The 24,673-nt window shown below is 36.4% G+C and overlaps 1 protein-coding gene across 3 annotated transcripts in view; it reads right to left on the bottom strand.

Annotated features, from left to right (window-relative positions):
• The window catches only part of PHTF2 (putative homeodomain transcription factor 2), a 112,352-nt gene that overhangs the window by 79,852 nt on the left and 7,827 nt on the right, over positions 1–24,673 (bottom strand). For 2 of the 3 annotated variants that reach the window (XM_028119170.2, XM_028119179.2), the window contains exon 2: positions 6,573–6,652. In XM_028119170.2, the coding sequence (XP_027974971.1) occupies positions 6,573–6,617 (45 nt within the window). In that variant the 5' untranslated portion in view covers positions 6,618–6,652. Of the gene's footprint in view, positions 1–6,572; positions 6,653–24,673 lie in introns of those variants that run through there. The other variant, XM_088018614.1, reaches the window with a different exon arrangement.

The following is a 24,673-nucleotide window of genomic DNA, read 5'->3' as shown; positions in this document are numbered from 1 at the left end:
GGTGCTGTCTCATTCTCTTCTGGCTGCTGATTTTCATCCTTCTAGCTCCTTGAAAGAAGTAAAAAGGTCTTTTCCATCAGCTCTAATTAAAAAGAAAATGGTCAGGGGCACCTGGGTGGCTCAGTCGGTTGGGTGGCCGACTCTTGATTTCTGCTCAGGTCATGATCTCAAGGTCGTACAACTGAGCCCCCTGTCGGGCTCTGCGGTGGGCCTGCTTGGGATTCTCTCTCTCCCTCTCCCCCTGCCCCTATCCTCCACTCCCAGAGCGTGCCCATGTGCACTCTCTCTCTAATTAATTAATTAACTGAAAAAGGGTTTGTAGAAGGTTAGTTAGGTCATCAGATATACCTGGGCCAATTACTATGGCCAAGGAGATGAGGTACCATCTCTGGTCCTATCTTAGCCATATAGCCACCTCTTTGGCCAGATGGAAGGAGGAATACGTGCACTATAAATATGGTTATTAAAGAAACTGTTCAGTACACAAAACCACTCTAATTCTTCATCTATTATATCCTAACTCATAAAATACATAACTAATATTATTTTTAAGAGTGATGTTCCGTATTTATTAAGCAATTCATAAACCACTTTAAAAAATTTTTAAAAATCATAGTTAAAATAGATTTACTCCTTCATAACCCTGTGAGGCACATAAGGGAGCCATGACTATCTTCAGTTTACAAAAGAAGGAACTGAGGCTCAGGAGATTAAGTAACATGTTCAATATTACAAGCTGATAGATGTCACAACATCAAATACAAGTGTTCTTTCAACCACAACATACTATGAGTCACAGTAGTCTAAAATTACATTAAAGACTTAATAGTACATATGAGAACACGGTTCAAGAAAAATAATTAGGGTGCCTGGGTGGCTCAGTTGTTAAGCGTCTGCCTTCGGCTCAGGTCATGATCCCAGGGTCTTGAGATCGAGCCCCGCATCGGGCTCCCTGCTCCGCGGGAAGCCTGCCTCTCCCTCTCCCACTCCCCCTGCTTGTGTTCCCTCTCTTGCTGTGTCTCTCTCTGTCAAATATATAAATAAAATCTTTAAAAAAAAAAGAAAAAATTAATAGAGAAAATATAATAAACCCATTTGTCTGAGGCTCAGTACTTCTATTTTGGCAGGCCTTAATTTGCTATCTACTACTATAACCATTCAGAGGCAACAGAGGACTGCATAGGAAACAACATCCTGTTAGAATGCATTTCTTGTATATAACTTAGAACCCTTTCAGCCGTAAGGAAATAAAACTCCAGTTCAAGTGACTGAAAAAATAAGGTATTTATTAACTCTCAAAATAAGAAGTTCCTAAGTAGGACATTTCCAGAGTTAATTCTGTGGCTCAAAAATCCTGAAAAACTCAGGTTCTTTCCATCTGTCACCTTTGCCATCCCCAGCCTGCTGACAAGCTCCCCTCATGGAAGCAAGTCACTGTGACAGCTTCAGGCAGCAGAGCATCACCCACCAATGTCCAGAAACAGGCAACAGACCTTCTCTCTCTCTCTCTTTTTTTTTTAAGTAGGCTCCACGCCCAACAGGGCTTGAACTCACAACCTTGAGATCAAGAGTCACATGCTCCACCGACTCAGCCAGCCAGGTAACCCCAGACCTTCTCTTTCATTTCATTTATTTACCTATGTTGAATTAGTTCATAAATGTAAAGCAATTAGAAAATGCCTGGCACACAATAAATGTCATATAACTTTTGCTATTAATATTGTTGGGTCTCTTTTTAAGAGATGGCAGACTTGTCTCAGAAGCTTCACATCTCATAAGCCAGAATTGGAATACACGACCCTTTCTTTCTTTTTTTAAAGATTTATTTATTTATTTATTTTAGAGAGAGAAAGCACGCTTGCAAGAAAGAGCATGAGAGGGGGTAGGGGCAGAGGGAGAGACAGAATCCCAAGCGGACTCTGTGCCGAGTGTGAAGCCTGATATGGGGCTTGATCCCACCACCCTGAGATCATGACCTGAGCCGAAATCAAGAGTCAGATCTTTAACCAGCTGAGCTACTCAGGCGTCCTAAAAGCTGAAATTTAATACTTCTTTAAGGTTTATTTATGTGTTTTGGAGAGAACTCGGGAGAGAGCTTGCAAGTTAGGGGAGGGGCAGAGGAAGAGAATCTTTAAGTAGACTTCCTGCTAAGAGCAAAGAGCTCGATCTCAAAACCCATGAGATTATGACCTAAGCCGAAACCAAGAGTCAGACACTCAACTGACAGCCACCCAGGTGCCCCAAGACATAACACTTAATCATCTGTGCAACTCTGAAATGCTCTATGTAGGTACTTAGTACACACACACACAAAACTGAACTTTACTAAAAACGTAGAGAATTTCAAGTGTCAGTCAAGTTGATGTTACTCAGACTAGTTTCTCATTTAAAATTAAACATTAAATGAATCCCACTGTTAGCTTATATTTAAAAGCCATTAGACATATTCATTCAAACTTTCTTGCTGGATATTGACTCCATAAAGGTAAGGACCAAGATCTGTATCATACAGTTTTTTCTCATTTCTACAGATGAAGTTAGATTTGAGGGTTATTTCTGGGCCACCCTTCTCTTATATATTCACCTCTGAAAATAAAACCTCATTCTCTCATAATTTGACCTGTGTATTTACAATGAAATCCTATGGGTCAACATCGTAGTGTGTCAATTATCTCTGAAACCACATAACTCCAGGCGCCTATTTAGAATGACTTCCAAAAGACAAATAATCCCCTCTCCTTAGGAACAAGAAACTAGAAATATGAAAGCACAGTATTATGTTATAAAAAACATTTAACAACCCGATATTAATAGAAACTATTCTGGGGTCTCCTAATTCCACTCTGGAAGCATTAATTGTTCCTCCGAATTAATGACTGAAAATTATTTTGTTTCAACAGGAACTTTCAAATTATTCATGACTATGGATGGCTCTAATAGTACAAAATGAAGTTTAAAATTAGATATTAAAGAACTTTTAAAAATCTCAAATAAATAATGCACAGAATAATTTGTTAAAAGGTACCTGATATCTAATTAGATCTTCTACACACATTTTAATACTTTAAAAATTTTTGTTTTTATTTTCTCTTGGAAATTTCACATCTGATATTAGAGTTCGTGGTCACAACAGTCTACAAATCAAGTCATGGTCTTTCAGGTTAGCTAGTGCTCAGTACTAAAAAAATATAAATATGTCACCATTTTCTAGTGAGGAAGGTGACACTACAGTGAATTACAACTAAACATATATACATATATATGTTTTTTTTTCAAGAAAATTCAAGGTGAACATTGCTTGGTTTTTATTTATAGTGATGCTAAGCTGAATATTATCAAATGGTAGTCACAAAATCAAAGAATGTTAAAATACTAATGTTTCAAAAATTATTTAATCTAAGACTTATGGGGTTCAAATCAGATGTGAAATTTTGTTGTGTTTACATATTAGATACACTTTTCTGGAAATAATATCCTGAGAACTTGGAAATTTCATCACAATTTCAAAGGGATGCATGACTGAAAAGAGTCTGAGAACCTTATCAAGTTAATGTAGAGAGTGGTAAGTGAACCTCAAAGAAATGAAATGATTTACCCATGGTCAAATAATCAGCAAGTATCAGCATCAGTACCCAAGCATTCTTTGCACTGAAACATAACCCCTTCTAAAAGACTTTTTAAATAAACATACATTTAAGAAAAAAACAAGTCTGTATGACCTAAGAGCAGTGAAAGGAGCTCTCAGGCTAATGATAAAAGGGAATAATACCAAGATGGCAGATGAGAGGTGTAACATGCGAACAACCCCCAAACATGGAGCATGGGACAGAGTTCTAGGAGGCCATTCCCAAGGGGGGCGGGAATGAACTATTGGAGTTAACTACTGGAGTACTTGAATGTGACAGACTACAACAAAAGGAGTTTCATTGTTCTATCAGAGACTTTGAAGAATTAGAAAAATCAAGCCAAAGGGGAAAAAAGTTGCACAGCCAGAAAATATCGTATATTACATGACACAGTTCTAAACAACAAAGCTTGCATACTGATTTAACCAAAATTTGTAGTCATTTGGGAGGACTGGGGGAAGGAAGACTGGGACTAAATCTTTATCATACAGTCAGAAGTCAACAAGTAACATCTATAATGAAATAATCAAGAAAAAACAAGGTTTAAAATCATAAAGCAAATACCATTTAAAAAAAAACAATCAATATAATTTAACAGGGCCCTGCTGCATTTTGAGCAGGGCAATTCTCTGTTGTGTGGGGCTATGTTAGAGCACAGATAAGCAAGCTAAGACCTGTGGCCAAATCTAGCCACTGTCTTCTTAAATTACTGAATTAGAACACAGTCGTCCCCATTCATTTCATTTACTTACATACTATCTATGGCTGCTTTTGTACTATAAACCAGCCAGCAGAACTGAGTAACTGTTGCAGAAACCCGATGGCCCTCAAAGCCTAAAATATTTACTATATGGCCCTTTACGGAAGAAATTTGCCAACCCTAGTTTAGAGTGTTGTATTACATTTAGTATTTTTTTTTTTTTTAAGATTTTATCCATTTATTTGAAAGAGAGAGACACAGCAAGAGAGGGAACACAAGCAGGGGGAGTGGGAGAGGGAGAAGCAGGCTCCCCGCTGAGCAGGGAGCTCGATGCGGGGGCTCGATCCCAGGACCCTGGGATCATGACCTGAGCCGAAGGCAGACGCTTAATGCCTGAGCCACCCAGGTGCCCCGACATTTAGTATCTTTGATTTCCAACCCACAAATGTCAGCATTCCCCCAAAAGTAGTTATGAAAACCAAAACTTCACACCCCACATTTGCAACCCATCCTTCCTAATTCCCTACCAGGGATGAGGAGTAGAACTTTGGTTTAAGCTATAGAGAATTTAAAATAATTTCCTCTGGGGAGCAAAACTCCAGAGGTTGGGTAAGGATAGAGAATGGTAGTATTAGTTGCTGCTATTTTTTTTTTAATAGGCCTTAAAACAGTAATATTTCAAAGTATTCACATGTATTTCTTCAAGAAAATTAAATTTAAAAGCACAATTAAAAAATAGAATAAAAATCTGGTTAATAGTTCTGGTGGCTCACTAACACAAAATGTGTGATCACATTTGCTAGACACAATCTGTGACATCGGTGATGGTTGCTCTGGAGAATTTTTTGGTTGCACATATCCAAAGCTGCTAGGTAAATGACCCTCAGATAAGAAGGGTATTAGTGTACTCACTGAATGCAAGTATAATATTTCAAACCCTCTGTTACCAAGAAAGGTCAACCTAGGATGTTCTACAAATGATCTTCAGTGAAGTTCAAAATGTTTAACATAAAAAGCCAAATAGATTAGATGTTCAATAAACATTATTAATTCTCATAAGTAGACAATAAGAGAAACGCTTTCAAAGATCTATGTAGGAAATACAAAATAATTTTTGGTTTTATTTAATTCACTTTGAAGCTGATTGGAGTTTAAAGGCAAAGATGACACTAACATAGAGCTACAAAAGACTAAATTAATAGTATGATCAATGTCAGTACTTCTGAATCAGTACCTTGTATGAAACGTGATAGTGTGTATCTGTGGTATGTTCTACATAGAAAATAAATAACACATCTAAAGATGGACTGTATTCTTGGGTCTGTTTAATCTTTAAAGCACTCTAATTACAACTCCCAATTCAACTGAATTTACAAATTGTCTGATTTTACCCCCCATGGGAAAAGCTTTCAATATATAAATAATTATATTTTGTGAATAGGGACCTGAAGAATAAGGTACCAAAAATGTTTTAAAGTATGAAAAGAAACATAATTCACTACATACACTAAAAACTGAAAATACCATACATAACAACATACATTTTAAAGAGTGTAAACAACACTCCTCAGGAGTAAACTCTCCTACACAAGTACAGTAAATACTTTACTGTATTTTCAAAAAAGTGATTTATTCTCTTTCACTTCATAAAAAATTACTTTGCAAAACTTATTTTGAAATGTATAGGATACAGCTAGTTAAGCAGTTATGACAACTAATCCTAAAACATCAAAATAAACATTTTAATATTTTGGTTTGAAAAATACAGTCCTCAAAGGTTTATTTTACTGAAAAGATTCAGCTGTTGAATTGTAACTTAAAAGAAAGAGGTTAAGACTATAGTTTCTCAATATAAAACAGTTATAAAATTATAACAGCTCTGCTAACATAGCTATAAAAGAAATTAATGCAAGAAAAAAGTAATGCTTTTATAAAATGCAAACTATATTCAAAATCCTGGAAATCTGGCTTATATTACAGCTGAAAATAATTAATCTAGCTACTTTAATAATGTGAAATAAAAAGTGGAGGAAAAAATAGCATTAAGCATCATCTTTCTAACTTCTTTAGAAGTAAAATTAACACAAGGGAAACCAAAATACTCCCCCTTCCACTTGAAAGATCCTGAAATCTATTTGTCATTATTTCAGATAATATTTGACATAATTCCATGGCACCAAAAGAAAAAGTACACATTTTTAGAATAAGAATATTTAGAAGGTTGAAAACTTTGACTATGAACTTACCTTCTTTTGATACCAGACTATAGCATCTGTGACTTTGGACGCCATTTATTCCACTGAAATCACACATTCGTCATTTTAGGCTGTGCAAGAGAGAAAAACATACAGACGACTTTACTTCCACCTTCAAAAAAGGAGACTGAACAACATGCGTACTTAACACTCTGGTTACTTGCAGAGCAAGGGGTGTATGACTATACTTATATTACACCCTTCCTCATTACTATTTTAGCAACACATTCTTCTCAAGTAAACAAAAATCAGTTGCCATAATAAAAGGATCTTTCTATGTGAATTAAACACCTGAATTTTCTAACACGATGGATTTTTAAAAAATAAGCCTTTTAAATAAATTTCAGAATCTCCCAGGTTATACTGCAAAGTCTTCATTTATAAATTCATATATGATAGAAATCAATTCATTCACTCCGTAACAGATCGGTTTTGCTATTGTTCCTATCTGGGAACTAACGCCAATTACCGTTGCTTAAGGACGGCTTGATAAAGATGCCAAAATTTATAATCATATTTAATGTTCCCTAGCACTCAGTAAACACCAATTTGAAGTAAAATCAAATAACTGGAAAAACTTAATTAATTTATGTTAAATACTAAACCAATATTAGAGTTAATTACACAGAAATAATTAATATTAAAGACTTCCCAGATATCAGTTTGCTAATATTTAGAAATTTACCACAGACCATTTCATAGGCATCTTGTTTGTGTTTGCCTAAAACAGTTTTGCATACTAAACCTAATGGCTCCTTAGCCCTGGAAAGAATTAATTCCAGGCTGATTCCAGTTAACTCTGGAATACTTCTCTGGTCATAAAACCCGGCTGGCATGGAGGGCGTCTGGTATGGTGTTAGGGATGAGCCTAAACAGGTTCAAATGCAGACACTTGCCCCAGAACTCATTACAAACCAGGATCATCCAAGGCTACAGAGGATTTCGGAAAAATCCAGGGAGTAATGCACCGTAGTGAGCTGATCCTAGCATGCACAGATCTGTGACTGTACAAATAGATGCTACAGCTCCAGAGTTTGCCCAGAGTCCACAGAATACCAGAGGTTTATAAATCATTCTTGGAAGCATATTAGGATTCAAATTTAAAGAAAATTACTATCAGGAAGGTCAAACGTTCGGATGATCAATCTCTAAATAAAATTTAAGTCAGAATTTATTCGATGCCTGTATTTTTGACAGTGTTATAAACCAGATTGTTTTATTACCTTTCCCAATTCTGTCTTTAACTGACAAAATTCAAGCAAACTAGGTTTTGAAATTCCCAACAAATGCCCTGGCATTTTTCACAGAAGGAGCATAAAGTCAAAAGACCTGGATTCAAATACTATCTAGTATATAATATTTAAGAAGTAATTTAGTCTCGGGCACCTGGGTGGCTCAGTTGGCTAAGCGACTGCCTTCGGCTCAGGTCATGATCCTGGAGTCCCTGGATCGAGTCCCGCATCGGGCTCCCTGCTCGGCAGGGAGTCTGCTTCTCCCTCTGACCCTCCCCCCCATGTGCTTTCTCTCTCTCTCATTCTCTCTCTCAAAAATAAATAAATAAAAAATCTTAAAAAAAAAAAAAGAAGTAATTTAGTCTCTCTCACCTCAGTTTCTTTCACTTGTATAATAGGAATAACTACCTATTCATCCCCTTGAGGGTTTCTGTGACTGATGAGATATGATACATAAAATGCCTACCACAGTCCAGGATATATAGCAGCTGTTCAATTATAATTATTTTTCTTATTAATTTTTATATTAAAAATTCTGCAAGCCAGGAACTGGGAAGTATTTGTATTTCCTTTTTAAAACATTGCAAATGTTTTAGAAAAGGAATGCATGCAATCGGTTTTTGTTGACATTTAAAATAAAAATAGCTACCAGACTATCATAAAATCACAGTGTCAATTCCCAACTATATGTACATGGAGTATTTAGAGATTTCAAAGTTCACCTCCACTGAAGTTTCTCAGTCAGGTGTGGCTACTTTCATTTCTCCCACCAGTTGGGGAAGCTTTCCCTTACTGACTTAAAATCTCCCATTTTGGGTTTTCTGTCCTGGAGACCTCTGGGGGTAATTCATCAGCTTTAACACATTTTATCCCACAAGTTTTTTCCACTGATTCTGCTACAGAACTGTTCATAACAACATTACACCTTCATTATATTTGTTGAGACACATGCTTGTCGAGACACATGTTTTCCAAACTGGATGGAACTCTCCTTCTCCCCTCTCCTGCCCCCTCCCTTGCCAAATGCAAACTACAAAAAAATGGTACAAAAACCATGAGAATATCAACTTTTCACTTTAGCCTCCTTTCACTTCACCCAATCTTTAATAACAAAAATTCCAGATTATCTACCAAGATCCTCTCCTAATCCCCCAAGAGTGTAAATAATATTCATTTCATATACGAAATGTAAAAGGGTTTTTTATTCACTCCATATATTAATTGTATGAGATATTTAACATATTTGGGGAATATTTAAGTGGGTACATACAAGTACTAATAATTTTTTTAAAAAGCTTCAATGGAAGTGAGGAAAACATTGCCTCCTTCAAATAAAATGATCTTTTATTATCTTTTTAAGGTAATTTTTAATATACTTTGGTTTATATCAAGCTACACTTAGAAATAAATTTTGAAAATCAACTATAATAGGACACAGGGTATATGGAATGTTATAAATATTTTATTTATATTTATTTGGATCTACAGAAGTAAACATTCTATTTAAAAAAAACCAACACAAGCCTTTCTTCAGTAATGGCAAGGTTTGCTCTGCAAACTCATTTAATAGTTTTTCCATTGTGTCAACCACCTTTCAGTGACACAAGTGGCTCATACCTATTTTTAAAACAGGCTTTACAGCATGCTGAGATAGTGTTCTGAATCAGACATCTGACAAAGCACACCCAGAGACACCAAATTTCACATGAATATAAACAACAAGAATAAGTCAACAAATGATTCCCTGAATAATTAAGATTATTTCCAAAGCCTTTCCAACTTCTTTGATTCTGACAGTCCAGGAATACAGGTTTACAGTCTATTATCATGACAGTTTGAACCAACTGTTTTAATGCTAAATTATGACATTAAAATTAATTCACAGGAAAAAAAAGAGCATAGAAAGCTTACTGGGTACCTTGAATTGAGAATCTTAATCTTTTTTGATCAACTGATCTGATAGAAGGAGGGGTATTAAGATATAGAAATAATCCAATTATAAAACCACAGAGCTAACTGTAGGCATAATGTTTAAATCTTGGTATAGTCAGTTAGTCTGAGCTAATGCTCTCCTTAACACTGCTTTAATCATTACACCTTGTCAAAACATCTGAAATTATTCTTTACCATGTCAAGGACCACACAAAATGCACTGGTGATGTCAAAGCCCGGGTGGAGGAAATGGAGGACTACAGGAGATCGTATGTTAAGTCTGCCTTTATAAAATCTCACTATCAAATAGAGTAATACCCACAGGTACTCTTCGTAGCCAAAGAAATGGTCAGGTTTTTAACCATTCCCTATGTTAGAAAAAAAGGCAGTCTATCAAATACTACATGTTACAATGCACTTCTCTCATTATTCTGAAACAAATTTCTCTGTTCTAGTAACGACTCTCACAGTGCTCGGAAACAACTTATGTCTGTCCCTGACACTTGGCTTTTGCTGTTATTCTCATTCCTTTTCTCCACTCATCCATCCTCTTAAGTCAGTTCAAATCCTACATACTCTCTAAGATGAAGCTTCCTACAAGTGTTCACTTGGGAAAGAAGTGTTGAAGCCTGATGGCTCTTCCAGCACTGATCTGTACTAATAAATCCAGTATTTAAATAAAAATGAGGGGCGCCTGGGTGGCTCAGGTCATGATCCCAGGATACTCTCTGCTCAGCGGGGTGTCTGCTTCTCCCTCTCCCTGCTGCTCCCCCTGCTTGTGCTCTCTGTCTCTGTCAAATAAATAAATAAAATGCTAAATAAATAAATAAGAGAAGCAGTATAGCTACACGTCATTTGATTACATATAAACACCCTAGAGGGGAAAAAAGAGGCATCTTTCCTCCTTCATGACTCTAATCCTCCAGTACATTATAATATGCAGTAGAGGAAGTAGAGCAGAGAAAAAGCTATGACTAAGTGTCAGAAGAATTGGGTTCTAGATCCAAGTTCTGACGCTAAATGCTATGTGCTTTTGAGTACGTTTCTGAGTTCTCTGGCCTTAGTTTCTCACCTAAGAGAATGTCTGCCACCTAGCCAAACCTTCCACAAATCAATAAAGGCTAACAATTCCAATAACGTACAGGAGTTTCTCCGAATTCCTTTACTAACTCACCCAAAAACACTACTATTAGTTAAATCAATGTTACATATACAGAACTTAATATAGCAGAAACTTTTAGACAAAATGGAACACAGGTTATTTTTTTTTTATTTTATTTTTTATTTATCGAAGAGAGAGAGCACAAGCAGAGGGAGCGGCAGGCAGAGGGAGAAGCAGGCTCCCCGCTGAGCAAGGAGCCCAATGTGGGACTTGATCGAGCCACCCAGGCATCCTGAACACAGGTTATTTTTAAAAGGTAGTTTATGTAAATCTCCTTAGGCCCTGATCTCAGCATTATTCTGTTCAACAACCTCAGATCACTCCCTACTGCCTTTAGAAAACTATTTAGACCCACTACCCTTTAGAATTATATTCAGACCTTCTAAAATCTCACCCTAACCTACTTACCAATATTACTGCTACCATCCGTCTTCTCATACATCCTGTTTCAACCACACTACATTTCCTTTTTTTTTTTTTTTAAGATTTTATTTATTTATTTGACAGAGGGAGATACAGTGAGAGAGGGAACACAAGCAGGGGGAGTGGGAGAGGGAGAAGCAAGCTTCTCATGGAGCCAGGAGCCCAACGTGCGGCTCAATCCCAGGACCCTGGGATCATGACCTGAGCCAAAGGCAGACATTTAACAACTGAGCCAACCCAGGCTCCCCCACACTACATTTCCTACACTTTCTACCTCTGCGCCCAAATTAACACGTCTTTCCAAAACACGGGGGATTTCCAGAAGAAGGCCTCCTAAATTCCACTTTCTCTACAAGTTTCTCCCAAACTCCTCCACTAAAGATTGCTTATCCTGTTCTATGTTCCCATTATACTTAATATATTGTTTTGTTTTTTATGTACTTGTTGATATGTGCCCCCATCCCACCCATAAATTTGAAAGCAGTCTAATGTCTTCGTTATCTCTGAGTTCTTCTACAAAACTTCTCTTTTTTGTATATATTAAACACAATGTTTACAAACCAAATTTAAAAATTGCTAACCAAAATACCCTCACAGATGAACCAATTTAAGGACCAGAATTGAAAATTCTACCCGTTCCAACTCCCGTACTACCGCGACATGTGTATAAACACAAAAACACACTTTCCTAACACTAAGAGGTATAAAAATATTGTGGGGGTGCCTGGGTGGCTCAGTCGTTAAGCATCTGCCTTCGGCTCTGGTCATGATCCCAGGGTCCTGGGATCCAGCCCCACATGGGGCTCCCTGCTCAGCAGGAGCCTGCTTCTCCCTCTCCCACTCCCCCTCCTTGTGGGGTTCCCTCTCCTGCTGTGTCTCTGTCAAATAAATAAAGAAAACTTTAAAAAAATATATTGTGAAGTATAATAAATACGGAGGGTTTTTACTGACATGTCAATCAACCAATATATAACTATCTGTAGATTTAAAAAGTACAATGAAAAGGAGTTAGTCAAACCTGCCACATCGAGTCTAACTTCATTTCTAAATGCTAAAATTAAATATAACTCCGTTGCTTCCTCCACAGCTAAAATAACCAGTTTCTTTACTTCAGAAACTAGGAACAAAACGGTCCTATCCTTAAAAAGATAATAAATGCAAAGGTTCAAATCAAAATTTTTATGCTGATACTGAAAACAGTGAAACTGTGGGAGAGGGAACATGGTATGGGCAAAAGGAAATCTACTAGTTTCAAGGCTGCTATTTTCTAATCATGTGACCTATAAATTGTTACAATTTCTTAGAAAGTTTTTAAGCTGGAATGAGGATATGATTTCATGGAAATGTTGTGAAGAATAAATACCCCATACTACATGTTTAAAGTTGTTTTCAATCTTAGGATAGAAAAATGAAAAGCAAAATGAGGTCTAATAAAAAGAGCTATCTATTTCCTCTTACATCAACCAGTTCATAAAAAGACTATTTATAATTTTTATTTTCCTGCATGGCACCAATGTCTGTGTATTTTAGGCTAGAGGATAAAACCTAATTGGAAAATTATAGGCAAGTAACTTCTCTCTAGCTGTATGTACAAAAACATTTTGGGCTATTGTGAAATCTAAGAGAATCTCTAGAGTTCTCATCTTAATACTACCCACAAAGACCTCTGTGAACTTCGTGATGGGTACAACCAACCCACCCTGTATGTCCTTTAATGCAACTTTGTAAATTTCAGGGTATCTTAACCTTAGCATATACCCACAACATCTCTACTATTTCTGAAGAATTCTTTTGTGCTTTTTTTAAAAAAAATACTTAATACTTTTATTTAACTGCTGTGCCACTTGGAAAAATCAAATAGTTACAATCCATTTAAATGGTTTAAATTCCTCATTACTCCCAAGAAATTTTTGCCATCAACCAACCAGGCTCCATTCAAATATGGATATGTTATTACCGGCCTCTGGTAGAAACATTAACTAAATAAGTGGTCCAGGTACTCTTTATCAAAATAATAATGCACTAAATAATATTCAAATGGCTTAAAGATTTAATAGATCTTAAAAATGATTTTACTTAGATTAAAAAATGCTAACTATGCCTCATCAAAAATGCTATGAATAAAATTTGAAAATCATTACTTCAGAGATATTTAATCCAGTGTCTGATCATTTAATAAAAATACTTATTTACCAACATTACAAATACTGCACTATTCTAGGCACTGAGGATACAGTGAATAAGAAACAAGGTCCCTGTCATGATGAAACTTACACTTCAAAGAGAAAAGATAGAAAATGAACAACAAACAAGATAATTTTGTGCTGAAGAAGTGCCAGGAAGAACATAGGGAGAGATGACTGGGTTGAGGTGGGAAGTTTTGAAAACAATGGTCAAAGGAGTCCCCGTGAGATGATATGGGAATTGAGATCTGAAGGATGAGAAGAGCCAACTACACAAAGAATTGAGAAAAGGCGTCCTGAGCAGAGGGAGGAGCAAACACAAAGGCCCTGAGGTGGGAATGAGCTTGGTATTTTTAAGGAACAGAAAGGAAGCAATGTGACACAAGTATAATGGACGTAAGTGACAGTGGTTCAAGATGAAGTATGAAAGGGGTATGAGGTCAGGGGTTCACAGGTACCTGCTCTTTGGAGTTCCTTTCTATTTGCTAAATGGGATGCCACCCAATTCAAAAATCACTGAACAAAGCCAACTGAATCTTTAAAATCACTCAGCTGAATTTTGTTTTTTAACAAAACTAACAACAGCTGCACTTTTACTTCTGTTAGTCCTAACAGAGGAAGTAAAGGGAAGACACCCAGTTTCACTTCTTACAAATTCAAGATACTAAACAGAAAATACAGAAAATTAAGCTCTTCTGTGAAGCTGTTACAAGTACCTCCAAGAAAAAAAAATAAAATGCATTTTCCCTCTCAAATCAACTCCTTTTTTACTATCTACCCAATCTGCTCTTCAAGCACAGAATAGACTCCTTCTTGTCTCTTTCCCTTTCCTACCACCACCCGTTCGGTATCTGGCACATAGGAACCATTTAGTAAATATGAAGGAATAAATTAATATAGTCTATTTGTCATACTGCCAAAAACACCTCTCATATAACCCTTCCCTGACCCACTAGCAGACCTGGTGCAAGTCCACATCATCTATCACCAGGACTATTCTAACAGCCTCTTACTACTTCTTCACTTTCTAAACTCCCGACCTCATCATGTCTATCTCCTCCTTAAAATTATCTAATGATTTCCCATTGCCTAAGAAAATAGTTTAATCAGTACAGTAGACAAAAGACCCTTTTTTTAAACAACCCAATCACAGATTTATCACCTTTACAATCAGTAGCATCCATCATCTGTATCCTCTCCCATGCACAACCTCTCACCTACCCTCTCCAATCTGCCACCCATATACATATCCTACAACCTAGCCATGTGGGCTTCTGAATGGACCATACATTTTCATGCTTGCCTTCTAGTCCTTGCCATATTTTCTCTGTCTAAAATAACTTTCTCCCTGTTCTGACCTACTTGACAAGTCATATCAGATTCTTCTATGCCACGATCATCAGGAAATTAAATTATAAGAACATATCAACAGTGGTGTTCAAATGACTTAATTACTTAAAGAGTAATTTTAGATTTAAGTATTTCAAACTAACAGGGAAAAAAAGGCAGACTAAACACAGGCATCTAACTTTACTCCTTTACAATATATAACTGAAACTACAGCAAAGGCATACACATATAAGCACACAGAGAATAGAAAGAAAACAAAAGATGGGTTAGCCCGGTGATGGGTATTAAAGAGGGCACGTACTGAATGGAGACTCGGTGTTATATGCACACAAGGAATCATGGAACACTACATCAAAAACTAATGATGTAATGTATGGTGATTAACATAACATAATAAAATGAAAAAATAAAATTAAAATTAAAATGAAGCTTGAAATAAGATATATGACTAGTAACTGACCTAGAAGATCTGAGACAGCAGAAAACAACAGTAGACCAAAGAGAGTATCAATCCAATTTACATCATAAAAACCAACAAATTTTCAAAGACTGTGGCACAGGTTCCACTGGAAGTGGGAGTAAAGGTGGGACTGAAAGGAGGTCTAGTTGAAAGCTCTTAAAACAGATCTGCATTCTCACTGCATACCACTGTGTGACTATTTCTCCATGTTCCTGCAGATGATAAAGTCCTATGTGTATCTCTACAAAGACAACTAAGTAAAATTTATCAACTAAAAAAGTTAAAAGTATTTGCCTCTGGAAAAGGGAAAAGGTGGGTAAGGTGCTCTAGGGCTGTTATTTTTCCTAAACTTTGTATAACCATCTCTTTGTGATATTTTGATTCATAGTAAGAAATGCAGTTGACCCTTGAACACAAGGGTTGGAGCACAGATCCCCCTGCAAAGTTGAAAATCCACATGTAACTTTTGACCTCCCCAACACTTAACTATTAATAGCCTGCTGTTGACTGGAAGCCTTACTGATAACATAAACAGCAGATCAACACAAATCTTGTCTGTTGTATGTATCATATACTGTATTCCTACAGTAAAGGATGCTAGAAAAAAGAAAATCATAAGGAAGAAAAATTACATTTGCAGTACCATATTTATGAAAACAAAATCTGCATATAAGTGTACTCATGGAATTCAAACCCCTGTTGCTGAAGGGTCAACTATATTTGGTCTTCGTTCCTATTACCAGCCCAGACCTCTTAAAACCCTTTGAATTTCCTATGGTGAGAGTGATAAAGGTGTCTTTTGTTATAATAGGGTGACTTTTGGAAAGCACCTAAACAAGGGTAATGGCTGCCAGTGGAGTCAACCATGTGATTAAAGGGTTGGAACTTTCAGTCCTAGTACCCCCTACCTTCCCCCAACCTCCTGCAAGCAGAGAGCGGCTGGAGATTGAGTTCAACTGCCAATGGTCAATGATCTAATCAATCATGCCTATATAATCAAGCCTCCATAAAAACCCAAAAGGACATGATTCAGAGAGTTTCCAGGTTGGTGAACATGTGGAGACTTGAGGAGAGTGGTGTGCTCAGACAGTATGTGCCCTTTCCCCATATCATGTCCTATGTATCCCATAACCATCTGTTCCTAAGTTTTATCTTTTTGTAATAAACCAGTAATCTAGTAAATCTAGTAAAATAAAATGTAAATAAAATGTTTCTCTGAGTACTGTGAGCCGCTCTAGCAAATTAACTCCAGGAGGGGTCATGGGAACTTCCAATCTATAGGCAAGTAAGAAGAACTGGTGACAACCTGGACTTGTGACTGGCATGGGGGGGGGGGGCAGGTAGCAGTCTTGTGGGACTGAACCCTTAACTGGTAGGATGTGATGTTACCTCCAGGTGATAGTGTCAGAATTGAACTGAATTATAGGACACCCAGCTGATGCTAGAGAATTGCTTGATGGTGTGGGAAACACATACACACTGGAATTGGTACCAGAATTATACTCTTAAGACACATATCTGTAGAACTTTGATAAAATTACAAGTTTTAGATTTCAATTTCCAAATAGTTACAGTTTCACAGTAAACTGGAATCCTAATATTCATAAATATTATTTGGTTATGTAAATATCTTCCAAAATATTCATTTAACATTTTGGACAACCACCTCTTACCTAATATAGTCTTCATTATTCACAGATTCTGCTATATGCAAATTTGCTTGCTATCTAATTTTAATTTGTAAACTCAAAATCAATACTCATAGTACTTTCGTAAGTAAGTAAGTATGAGATTTCGCTCAATATCACTTGGAATCAGGGAAATACAAATCAAACCACAATGAGATACCCCCTCACACCAGTCAAAATGGCTAAAATTAACAACTTAGGGAACAACAGATGTTGTCGAGAATATGGAGAAAGGGGAACCCTCTTACACTGTTGGTGGGGATGCAAACTGGTGCAGCCACTCTGGAAAATAGTATGGAGGTTCCTCAAAAAGCTAAAAATAGAACTACCCTATGACCCAGCAATTGCACTACTAGGTATTTATCCAAAGGATACAAACATAGTGATCCAAAGAGGCGCATGCATCCCAAAGGTTTATAGCAGCAATGTCCACAATAGCCAAAATATGGAAAAAGCCCAGATGTCCATCAACAGATGAATGGATAAAGATGTGGTATATATATATGGATATGGATATGGGTGTGTGTGTGTGTGTGTGTGTGTGTGTGTGTGTGTGTGTGTGTGTGTGTGTGTGTGTGTACAAGGGAGTATTATTCAAAAAGCCACCAAAAAGAATGAAATCTTGCCATTTGCAATGATATGGATGGAACTAAAGGGTGATGCTAAGTGAAATAAGTCAGTCAAAGCCAAATACCATATGATTTCACTCATATGTGAAACAAAACAGATGACCATAGGGGAAGGGAAGGAAAAATAAAATAAGATGAAAACTGAGAGAGAGGCAAACCATAAGAGATGCTGAACTTTAGGAAACAAATTGAGGGTTGCTGGAGGAGAGGTGGGTGGGGGTATGAGGTAATTGGGTGATAGGCATTAAGGAGGGCACTTGATGTAATGAACACTAGGTGTTATATGCAACTGATAAATCACTAAATTCTACCCCAGAAACTAATAATACAGTATACATTAACTAAATTGAATTTAAATAAAAAAATTTTTAAAAAGAAGGCTTTTCTATACCTTATGACGAAAATGTGTGTTAGATAAGTTTCATTTACATATGAGTTATAGTGCTGTTGGCCATGAATTCAATGTTAATAAACCAACAATAAATAATAAATAAGATGTCTTTAAACAGTAACACATATGAAACAAGGTTATGTACTGATCAGTTGATGAAAATGTTGTGACCGGTGGCTAAGAGAAACTTAACCCTGTATTTCCCCTAGGAGCTATGCTTCAATGTTCATGAATTCAATGTTTGCTGCCATCTTATAGAACACAACTACTGTGAATAACAAGAATCAACAGTAATTGGACTTAGTGAATGGGCTTAGTTCTCAGAAAGTAGATGGAGAATTAATGGTAAAGTAGAAATGAGAACTAAATTGTGTTCCCTGAGGTTTCTTATCCAACAGTTACAGTGGCCAATTTAAAACTAGGATTTATGGCTTTTATGTACCAGAATACTTCTTAGGGGACAAATTATCATCGGAAACCAAGTCATTTTTAAAATGATGAACACATTGCTGGTCAACAAATCTATTTTATGTAACACCATTATTAATATGTCCACATCATCAAGTCAGGATTAATAAAAATGAAATTTGGGGGCTTTGTTGCATATTACTACTAACTACCAAGGCAAGTGGCCTAAACTGCCTGGAAACTCAAGAATGCAACACAATTTAACAGCCACTAAACTTACAACATTTCTTGGGGGTGAGATTTTATTTACTTGAGACAGAGAAAGAACATGAGCCGGGGGAGAGGTGCAAGGGAGAGGAAGAGTGAGAAGCAGACTCCCCACGGAGCAGGGAGCCCAGTGCGGGGCTCAATCCCAGGACCCTGGGATCATGACCTGAGCCGAAGGCAGACGCTTAACCAACTGAGCCACCCAGGCGCCCCTAAACTGACAACATTCTTCTAATCTGAGGGAATTTTCTATAAATCAAGAAACCAATAGTTTAATTTCCTACCCATTAAAATCCATACCACAGAGAAAAGTACTTTATAAACATGCTACAACTACTACTTAAACCAGAATCATTAACTCAACTACATATAGTTTATTCTCTTCATTTTTGCCCCATCTTTTCAACAATAAAAGACCAGAGTAGGTGCTCAACAACTGCAATTATTCCATTTCTCTTCTGTCACAGCAAAGCTTTGCTATCTCTTCCAATTTCTCCCCACCCTCTCTCTTCAATCCAACCATGCCTTTATTCCCCCCACTCTACTGAAAGCTCTCTTTAAGGATACCAATGACTTCTAGTTGCTAAATCCAATGGTCAGGTCTCAGTTGTTCATTGTACTCAACCTACCTGCAGTATATGATGCAGACGATTATGTTCCCTCCTCTTGGAACATTTTATTTATGCTGCTTCTTATTTATGTAGCTTCTAGGAAACCTCTCTTGGATTTGCTCCTAACTTTCTGCCTACTGCTCAGTTTCTTTGCTGGCTCTCTTCTTCTCCCTGAGCTCAGCACTTGGACATCTTCTCTGGCTTTATTTAGTCCCTTGATGATCACTTCAGGTTATCTTGGTTTAAATACCAGGTATGTAGATTCCATCGGCAGCCTAACCTGTCCCCTAAATCTACTGGTTTAGAAAAACTCAGATAAAAGTTTCCTTACTTAAGGATGTCTCAGAGCCTTCTCCTGCGCATTATAAAATCCAAAAGAAGAGTATGTACACGTTATGTCTTACACTTATTTAGAACAGAATCTTTTCCTCATGATGCATCTTGTGAGACATACAATTAACTAAGCCACTAAATACAGCATACTAAGCTGTCTTTCAAGTAGTTCCAAATTCCCACAGCATGAATTAATTAAATAAAAATGGGCAAACTTTCCCTCTGATTTTACAGAGGTAATAACTGAGTTTGAAGTTTTCAAGGCAGCTCACTCCATTAAAAAAGTTTGCCTCAAAGTTTTCCTTATGCAGAGAAAAATTATGTCTCTCTTAAGCTCCATTCACCTGTATTAGTTATACACTCTAAATGAGTACAAAATGTATTTACCACATCTTCAACCTTCAACTAAAATAATTTAATAAATAAATACTATTGTTAATCTTTCTTTTCCCAGACTAAATGTTGGTAGCTCCTTCAACTGTTCTTCATAGAACATGATTTCCATTCCTCTCACCATCCAAGTCATCTTCCTCACCAGATAAGACATAAATAATTCCTGAAATCTAGTTGGCCAACAAAATAATCTATTTATCTGAAGAATACAAAACACAGTAGACTTATAACTTCTATTAGTTGGGACATGATCACTTGGTTATTGCAGCTTAAGAATATATTCACTTTTTTATTCTTAGCAGCCATGACACTGCTTAACTCAATAATCCTTTCTAAAAATAAAGGTGTATTACACAGATCCACACACATACATACTCATATATACACATTTAGCTATGTCCACTAAGAGGGCCTAGAAGCAATGATTCCTTAGTAGCAATAAGCACATGTAGCAACCAAATCTCTAAATACCATTCTACAATAAAAGAAACCAAGGCTCCTTAGAGAAACGTCTGATTCTAGTTGGCACAGAGACAGTACAAAATGATTCTGGAACATCTCATGGGGTCAGAAGTTAAGAAGGTACTCAAAGAATGATAGGGACATTGTCAAAAGTTAAAGTAAGAATCCATGAGTCTATACTGATATGAATGAATGAATGAAAGGGAAGCTTTTTGATACAGCAGGAAGCCAGCTAACACGGAAGAAATTAGAGAATTAGAAAAAAAAAAGTCACCCTTTGGCAACAATCTTTTTTCCCAGTTTTATTGAGATATAATTGATACAGAACGCTGCATAAGTTTAAGTTGTACAACATGATTTGATATATGTATATATTGTGAAATGATCACCACAATAAATTTGGTTAACATCTATTACCTCAATTACAATTTTTTTCCTTGTGATGAGAACTTTTTTTTGGGTAGGCTCTACACCCAGCGTGGCACTTGAACTCACAACCCCTAGATCAAGAGTTGCATGCTCTACTGACTGAGCCAGTCATGCACCTCTATGATAAGAACCTTTTTTTTTTTTTAAGTATGCTTCATGTCCAGTGTGGAGCCCAGTGTGGGGCTTGAACTCATAACCCTGAGACCAAGACTTGAGCTGAGATCAAGAGTCGGACACTTAGCCGACTGAACCAACCCAGGCACCCCTGTGATGAGAACTTTTAAGCAACCATCTTAATAACGGATTCATACAAGAAACAGCAATAAATATTAAAGCTAACAGACAAGTTTGAGAGTAACAGGATATTTACATAATCAAAATATCTCCACAGATACTTATTAGCTACAAAGAATGACTTTGGAGAAACCTGGCAGGTGTCACCTTAACTAAATGATCAAAGTTATCATCACCTGTAACATGAGAAATTGCAGTATTTGCTTCTTGATATAATGCACTGTGAAAAACACAACATTCTATCTGTGGTATCCCTGCCCAAAGTATATAACCTGAATCCAATCATGGGAGAAAAATCAACCAAACTAAAACGGAAGGACATTCAACAAAATAACATCTTAACACTTAAAAAAATGTCACTATCATGAAATATAAACAAAGGCTTAAGAAATATTCCAGTTTAAAGGAAACTAAAGAGACATGAAGACTAAATATAGCATGTGATCCTGGATTTTCTTTCGCTATCTGGAGAGTATTGTGACAACTGGTGAAATGTGAATAAAATCAGCAGATTAAATAATAGTTATTGTATCCATGTTAATCTGCTGATTTTTAATCACTTGCACTTTGCTTATGTTGTTTTTACGAAATAAAACTGAGGTATGTAGAAGTAAAGGAGTATCATGACTCAAATGAGTCAAGAAAAAAATAATACATATATACATATACCTGTGTGTGTGTGTGTGTGTGTGTGTGTGTACACATATGGATAAAAGTAAGGATAAAGCAATTGTAGGAAAATGTTAATATATAGTTAATCTTGGTTGAAGGGTACACAGAAATTCTTTATACTATTCTTTTTTTAAAGATTTTATTTATTTTAGAGAGAGAGAGAGAGAGAAAGCATGAACAGGGAGAGGGGCAGAAGGAGAGGGAAGAGAGAGCATCCCAAGTAGACTCCCCACTGAGCGGGGAGCCTGATGCAGGGCTCAATCTCAGGACTCCAATACCATGACCTGAGCCTAAATCAAGAGTCGGATGCTCAACCAATGGAGCTACCCAGACACCCCTATACTTTTCTTATATAACTTCCTTAAAGTTTGAAATTATGTCAAAATAAAAAAGAAATAGCTATAATAAGCTTTAATTCAGTTTTAAAATACTCTTTTCATGTTAAAATTCTATACACAAACTATCAACTTAATATACATAAAGTCTTCCTCAAGCTTATTTTCTCATTTAGTGTGGTTGCAGTGATGGAAAAGAATGGAATAAGCACAAGAAAACTATCCCTATGTTTTGATTTTACAAATTTACAAATCCACCTCCATCAAAAGAAAAAGGTCATACTCACTTGCCTATGACCAATGAGGAGATAGGTTTTTAGATACACTCTTCTAATATCTTAAAGCCCATTTCCTCCACAGAGATTTTTAACAGTGTATTTAATACCTATTACTTCAAAGGTTAAGTTAAAATGATTGCTCAAAATATAAACTAAAACTCTGGATCATAGCAGCATTTTTAGTCATTGTTGCAAATATTTTCCAATGATGATAAAAACTGAATAATTACACTCTTAGGGCGCCTGGGTGGCTCAGATGGTTAAGCGTCTGCCTTCAGCTCAGGTCATGATCCCAGGATCCTGGGATCGAGTCCTGCATCGGGCTCCCTGCTCCTTGGGAGCCTGCTTCTCCCTCTGCTTCTCTCTCTCTCTCTCTCTCCTCCTCTGTCTCTCATGAATAAATAAATAAAATCTTAAAAAAAACAAAAACAAAAACAAAACTGAAAATAACAAGTGTTGGCAATGATGTAGAAAAACTGGAACTCTTTTGTACTGTTAGTGGAATGGTAAAATAGTGCAACCACTATGGAAAACAGTATAGAGGTTCCTCAAAAAGTTAAAAACAGAATTACCATATGACCCAGCAATCCCACTTCTGGATATATATCTAAAAGGAGCGAAGGCTTGGTCTTGGAGAGATATTTGCATACCCCTGTTCAGAGCAGCACTATCCATCATAACCAAGAGGTAGAAGCAAGCCACATGTCTACCAATGGATCACTAGATACAGAAAATGATGTGTATCTGTGCAATAAGATATTATTCAGCCTTAAAGGAAATCCTGTCATAAACTACAACATGGATGAATCTTGAGGACATTATGCTAAATGAAATAAACCAGTCACAAATAGACAAATACTGTATGATTCCATTTATATAAGGTACCTAGTATAGTCAAATTCACAGAGACAGAAAGTAGAAGAGTAGGTACCTGTATCTGGGGGAAGAAGAAAAAAGGAGATGTTTCAGATTTGTAAGATGAAAAAGTTCTGGGGCGCCTAGGTGGCTCAGTCAGTTAAGCATCTGCCTTCAGCTCAGGTTGTGATCCCAGAGTCCTGGGATCAAGCTCCACATCAGGCTCCCTGCTCAACGGGGAGCCTGCTTCTCCCTCTCCCTCTGCCTGCCACTTCCCCTGCTTGTGTGTGCTCTCTCTCTCTCTGTGTCAAATAAATAAATAAAATCTAAAAAAAAAAAATTTTTTTTAAAAGATGAAAAAGTTCCAGACAGTTGTTTCACAACAATGTGAATATACTTAAAACTCTCAAATTGGTTAACTAAAAAGGGTGAAAATGGTTAAGATGGTAAATTTTATGTGATGTATTTTTTAACCACAATTAAAAAAAAAAAAGAAACCCATCTATTATATACTCCACATATTTAAGAAAGTAAAAGAAGAAAACATGAGCACTGTTAAGGAAAGACATGGACGATATAAACAAGATTCAAATCAAACTTTTAGAGATGAAAAATACAATGTTTAACAAGAAAAACACAATGGATAAGATTAACAGCAGATCAGAAATCAGTAGAAGAAAATGTTAGTAATTTTGAAGACACAGCAATAGATATTATCCAAATTGAAACAAGGAGGGGAAAAAAGAAAAAACAAAAAACAAAAAAAAACAGTATCAGTTAGGTGTGGAACAATATCAATTTGTCAGTGTATGTGTAACTGGAGTCCCAGAATGAAAGGAGAGAGTGAAATAAGAGAGAAAAACTATTTGAAGAAATAATGACCAAAATTTTTCTAAATTTGATGACAATGACAAATCCACAAACCCAAGAAGCTCAACTAACCGTAAGCATAAGAAACATAGAACTACACCAAAGCACATCCTAATAAAAGTGCTTTAAACCAGTGGTAAAGGGATCATTCTAAAAGTAGCCAGACACCAAAAACACTTTCAGTATAAAGAAATAAAGATAACGTAGATTTCATGTCAGAAAAATGCAAATGAGAAAACAGCGGAGCATCATTAAAGTCCTGAAAGAAAAAAACTGTCCAGCTAGAATTCTATACCCAGTAAAAATACATCTGAAAACTGAAGTACAAAAAAAAAAAAAAAAAAAAAAGAGGGGGGTTTCAGACATATAAAAGCTGAAAAAATTCTCAGCAGTAGTTCAGCTTACAATAAATGCTAAAGGTAATCATAGGCAGAA

The sequence above is a fragment of the Eumetopias jubatus genome, unplaced genomic scaffold (genome assembly GCF_037043125.1).
Source record: "Eumetopias jubatus isolate StellerSeaLion01/CBP00866 unplaced genomic scaffold, mEumJub1_p1.0 scaffold_14, whole genome shotgun sequence".
In the NCBI taxonomy this organism is placed as follows: Eukaryota; Metazoa; Chordata; class Mammalia; order Carnivora; family Otariidae; genus Eumetopias; species Eumetopias jubatus.
The sequence above is the reverse complement of the archived record's forward strand: the minus strand, read 5'-3'. Positions and strand labels throughout refer to the sequence as shown.